The following is a 6,000-nucleotide window of genomic DNA, read 5'->3' on the forward strand; positions in this document are numbered from 1 at the left end:
CAAAACCCAAGGCAAACCAGACGCGTGACCATCCTAAAAGGTAAAAACAGAGTTAAGATTTTATGACAAAACAACTACTCATAAGCAACGGACTAACTACAGTCAAATGACTGTCTGTTAATAACACAAGACATCTCAGGCTTCAATTCCATAATAACACTGGCACTCACCTTAAGACAAAGGAGAAGATAACACGACCTAACAGATCGAGACTTTGCCAGTTAGCAGTTAGTATCTTAAAAGAGAGGCACAGAAGACCTCTCAACCCATCTTTAGTCAACAAGTTGGCTCATATAAAACAGTGACTAACATCGTAGACAGCCTCTCCAATAACAAATGTACTTGTCATCTGTACATCGAGTGCTTACCTTAACAATTTACAATCCCAATCCCTTAATAATTTTGATGTAATACCAGACAGACAGACAGACAGAGAGAGAGAGATTGCTACATTGGCAGCAGTGACTCTGCTACGCTCTTCAATGTTACTCTATTGCTCCACTAATATACTTCATACTTCAATCAGCAGTCAAATCACACAAAGATATAATCTTTGGGTTACAACCATTTCATCCTGGTTTCTACATACAGCTTTATATCATTTAGATTTTTTTTTTCTAATTTCTAAATTGCCTTCAAGATAGTACTAAAAATTAAAAAAGCACAATCTCAATACTGGGTGCAGCTACAATGCAAAATTTGTATATTCTTCTATGGCTCCGGGGAAAAAACCAATCATGCAAATGACCAGAGACAAGATATAAGGAATTCCTCATAGATTTAATCACATTGGTTTTTAGCATATATGCTCTTCAGACACATTTATTCAGGTTAAGTGATGACAAATAGAAGCAGGAACTAAACAAGATACAACACGGCATGATAGTGTGAATATCTATTAACAAACTAGTTAATAAAATACCAACATACAAAACAATCTCCATGTATTGGATAGCTACAATTAGAGCAAGTAGAACACTTATAAAACATACAACATCTAAAGTATGTCTACATATTTAATTTCTATTGGAAAAATTAGAATTGATCATAGCAATGCTGGTAATTTGTACATATTTCTGAAGAATTCCAGTATCACAAGTGACTTGTGACAAAATGATTTAATGCCAATGCAGGAGCTGTCATTGATTGTGATGCAAATCCAAAGGAAATCACAAACTTTTAGATGGATGAGAGCAAAACTGCCAGATTTCATTGTCTATTTGTGTGTGTGTGTGTGCGAGCGTGTGTGTAAAGTTGAACACTTGAAGAACAAACAAGGTTCTGAGGAGTTACCAACCAGCCAGAGGATATACACGAGTTTTTATCATTTGGATCAATTAAGCTATATCTGTTTTCCTTGTAAGTTTAGTTCACTTCCCTACACATTCTATACATACAGTGGATTGATATAACGTATACAGCAGCTAGTAACCAAAATTGGAAGACCACTTAGTCATGATAGAATTAATTCATAACAAACACAGTCACAATTGAACACTTCACAACTTCACAATTTTCACTCTCTTGACTCCGAACAAAGCTTAAAAACACAAGCCACAAGGATTTCACTTATAGAAGCCAACAACCTAGATAATTTGGAAACTCAACTTCAACAAACTTGCAATGAAAATTCGCAATCAAAATTGCAGACTGCAGATTTCACAATCAAAATTGCAGACTGCAGATTTCACAATCTTGCAACTTTCTCTAAACTTGATTCAACTTCATATCAAAACAACCATTCCACAAATTCAAACTATGATTTTTTAATTGCTTGCTAGTTGCAACTAATAAAAAACTACCAAAAAGAGAATCAAAGTCAAAGTTACAACAGCTCTCAACATCCCGATTGCAAAGAAACAAGTTAGTCAAATTGCAAAATCCATAAAGAAACACCTGATACTGAAATTCATTATCACTACCCAGATTAAAATTTTACAAAATTCTACATCAACCATTGCATTTTCAAATCCAAATGTCAGATATAACCATTAATTTTCTTACAACAATTCAAAAACCACCAAAATTGGGTTTTCAAAAGGAGAATACACTTACATTCTCTATTGCCCACCACTTTCATCCTCAAGCTTCTTCACATAGGCCTTAAGCACCATTATGACATCCCTAGCAGGAGCCTGTAAAGTACTTACCAATCCCATCGCAGGACTTTGCAATGCCCCCAACATCTTAGCATAAATTTCAGCTCTAGAAGGCATTGTTTCCAACTGCTTAAAATCTCCAGGCCCATAAAACTTCCCTTCAAAAACAGCCCCAGTAAAGTCGTTATCTTCCAATTTCTTCTCCTTTTGGAAATTCCTATAAGGCTTAATTGCCTCTGGTATTTCCTCAGTATGCACAAAAAGCCATGCATTCATTCCTTTCATACAAGGCTTTAGAGCCTCCCATTGGGTACCTTCGATGGCTTTATAGACCAAAGTATTCTTGGCTACAATAAGTTTTGAGGACTCTGGCAATGATCTCCTCAATTCTTGAAATTGTTTAACAGTAAAGCCTGTATATTTAATGGCAGCCAAGAGATAGCAATTCTCTAACTGAGTTTTCACTGTTTCTACAGTTTCTTCTTTCTTGGTACGAGAAATGGCAGAATTGATTGAGATGGGTCTGTAGGAAGTGGGTTTATGGAGAGGTTTTGAAAAAGAAAATGGGTTTGTGGAGCGAAATTGGATTAGGGTTTGAGAAGGTGAAGGCTTGGAGGAAGGGAATGAGAAGAGTGTGGTTTCCATGGTGGTGGTGATGGAGGGAGATAGAGAGTCTGTGGGGCTTTTCGGCCTTCTTAGGCTTATCTTATCATTATTTTTGTTTTGGGGCATTTCATATTTGCCTTTGCCTTCTGTAAGATGAAGAAGTTCGTAACTGAGAAACTATTAGAAACTTTAATCAATTTATTTTATCAGTAATTTTTGTAATTAAAAATTTAACCAATAATTCTTCTCAAAAAAAAAAACCCAATAATTTAGGCCCTGTTTATTGCAATTGTTTATTTTCAATTTTTACTTATTAAAAACATAAAGTTATTTTAGTTTTTAGTTATTTATTTTTCAAACTGTTTTTTTCTTTCCTTTCTATTGGTTCATGATTTGAAAAAATTCTTCCAATTATCAAATCTCTCCCTTATTAAGTCATTAAAGATTTTAGTTAATAATAAAAAATATAAAATATAAAGCAAAATAATAAAAATATTTCACACTTTAATTTTTAAATTCAAAGTTAAATTAACTATTAATTATTATGTATACAATCAATTAAATAAAAAATATAATATCCAAGTGTTATAATAAATAAATAATACTAGATAACATTAGATTTATATGAATAGAGAAAATAATAATAATAATAATACAACTTTATAAAGACAAGTCTTATAAAAAATTAAAAAAGAAAGAAGGAATATTGAATAAAAACAGAAAGCACAATTACTGAAACTATTATTTATGATTTCATAAATTTATTTTTTTTAAGAAATAATTTTCTAAAAAATATAAAATAAATTAAATAAATTTAAACAAACAAATTTTATTTATTTTTTAAGAAAAAAAATAAAACATTTAATCCCAATTTTAGCCCGGGTTGATAGATACCTACTTCCGCCGTCCTAATGAACCAAATATTCCCAAATTTAAATGAAGTGGGACGGATATAAAATACATATAACTGAATAGATGTCAGAAGTTAAATTTTAATATTAACAAAATATCAGAGAACTTTTAAAAATTAAAAGAATATAATTTTTGGTGAAAAGTAAAACAATAAACCTGAAATAACCTAAACAATTCAAGCCATACTCAAAACTACACACAAACGGGCCACCCAAATCTCCTTCAATCAAGAAAAACTAAAATAAATGGCAACTATAAAACGACATTGAAAGCAAAAGTTTTAACCGCCATTTTCGAGTAACTATAAAATGAAATCCGTGCTAGTTTCGTTTCCATGATCAAATAAACAAATAGCCGAAAAATTAAGTTTTTCAATTCAACGATAAATACAATATATATATATATATATATATATATATATAAACTGAAAATATATATACGTATATACAATACATATATGTATACTTTATACATATATATACTACTTTTGATGCATAATACTTATCATATTTGTGGTGGTTTCAAGGAGTATAAATATTTTTGTTCTGTTTACCCTTCGTACATGACCAATAATTAGTACTTTAATTTAATAGTTTTTTTTAAGAAATTAATATTAAATTAAATTAAAGATAATATAATCAATTTACTCAATAATTTATTATAATTTAGATAAATTTAATATTTTTTTAAATGACATAAAATTTCAAATATGACTAAATATCATAGAATAAAAACAGTTATATATATATATATATATATATATATATATATAAATAAAGAGAAACTCTAGAAAATTCATACAATAATCGACAAAATAACACACCTAAAATCTAAAAATTTACAGAAATTTAGAATTGCAGCCAACACCAACGGAAAATAAGACAAGAATTCGTAAAATATTGGGGCTAAATATAGTAAAATCGACATTAATAGAAAATATGTCAGAAACAATCAGGTAATTAGCGTATTTTATAGAATGGAATTAAAAAAAAAAAAAATCAAATCAACTGTAAAATAGCTCAAGAATATCAAAATCTTAACGGAATCAAATATACTGTAAACAAAATCAAACACAACAAAAAAATGGTGAAGAATGAAATGAAATTGACCAAAAAAAAAGAAAGAAATTGATTGTAAAATACAAAAATTTTATAGACGAACAGAAAGAAAAAGAAGAAACGAAAATAAAATGGCGAAGCAATTCGCTGCAATCAAAGCTCGCTTTTCTGGTGAAGCGATCATCGCAATCAAGCTCGCTTTTTTGATGAAGCAATTGCCTGCGACAACGACTCTCACACTAGTCCTGCAGCCGGAGGCAGAGTTCATGCTTGCAGTTGGAACTTTGAAATGAAAGAAAGTGACAATGTAAAAGAGAGTGACTCTAAATCTGAAAAATTCAAATAAAAGGGTAATCAGGTAAATCACGAATAAAAGTATTACTATTTTAATAATTTCAGTCAACATTACAATTTTTAAACTGAAGTTTTAAAATTTGACATATACTACAATTTCCCAATGAAAAACTATACTGTCATAGATTTGGGTCAATAATGAATAACACCTTATTTATTGATTTGACAGATTTAACCCGAAATTGGACAGTCATCTAATCCGGATTGAATAATAAAATCAACAATTTGAAAAACTGAAATAAACTGTTAAAAACCGGATAAAAAATGATTAACGGTGATTAATATGGTTCGTTTGGAATTTTAGTTTTTTTCTCAAAATACGAGTCTCTTTAAAATCTGGGCTCTTAAAATTTGGGGCTACTAATTTTTTTAATTTTTGGACTTCTTTTTTTCATCTAAGCCTAAAGTCTTAATTTATTATCAAAATAATTAAATTACCCAACTTTAAAGCTAAATGTGAAAAATAAAATATTATATCTAACCACATTGAATTTTGCAGTTCAATAAACTTTTACCTTCGATAGTTCTTTGAGTAGTATAATTTTCAAAATACTGAAAATAGCACATAACATTGAAAAAAAAAAAAAAAATCATTTTAAGAAGTTATAGGACTGTCATAAGTTTTTTGTCCGTCAACTCTCTCACCTTTCACTTTAATCTCTCTCATTTATTTATATTTATATATATATTTTGTTTGAAAGCATCTCTGTTTTTTCTGCAAATATTTTTTTCTTTAATAAAGTATATTTCTCCTTGTAGAATATAAAATAAAAGAGTCAGTAGTGAAAAGTTTAAATTACGTATCATTTTATTTTAGTCCATTGACCACAGATAAAAAAAAAAACTTGATACATCGTTTTTATAATCTTTTCGTGATTAAAATTTCTAAAATTTGATATATAAGTATTTTTATTATAATACAAATTGGTGTTGAAGATATTTTAAAATTAAAATTTAAACATGTTAATATA

At 29.3% G+C, this 6,000-nt stretch overlaps 1 protein-coding gene across 1 annotated transcript; it reads right to left on the minus strand.

Moving 5' to 3' along the window:
- Positions 1–1,885: 1,885 nt before the first annotated feature.
- EMB3136 (Ribosomal protein L10 family protein) lies at positions 1,886–2,849 on the minus strand. The gene has a single exon (XM_012220448.4). It carries the CDS (start codon positions 2,829–2,831, stop codon positions 2,061–2,063), a length of 771 nt encoding a protein of 256 aa, XP_012075838.1. The 5' UTR covers positions 2,832–2,849; the 3' UTR covers positions 1,886–2,060.
- Positions 2,850–6,000: the final 3,151 nt, after the last annotated feature.

Source organism: Jatropha curcas, chromosome 6 (genome assembly GCF_041381405.1).
Source record: "Jatropha curcas cultivar XTBG-Jc1 chromosome 6, XTBG_Jcur_1.0, whole genome shotgun sequence".
Lineage (NCBI taxonomy): Eukaryota > Viridiplantae > Streptophyta > Magnoliopsida > Malpighiales > Euphorbiaceae > Jatropha > Jatropha curcas.

Bases quoted from the DNA above. Each gene is read 5' to 3' on its own strand.
- EMB3136 (XM_012220448.4), bottom strand. From the start codon at position 2,831: ATGCCCCAAAACAAAAATAATGATAAGATAAGCCTAAGAAGGCCGAAA.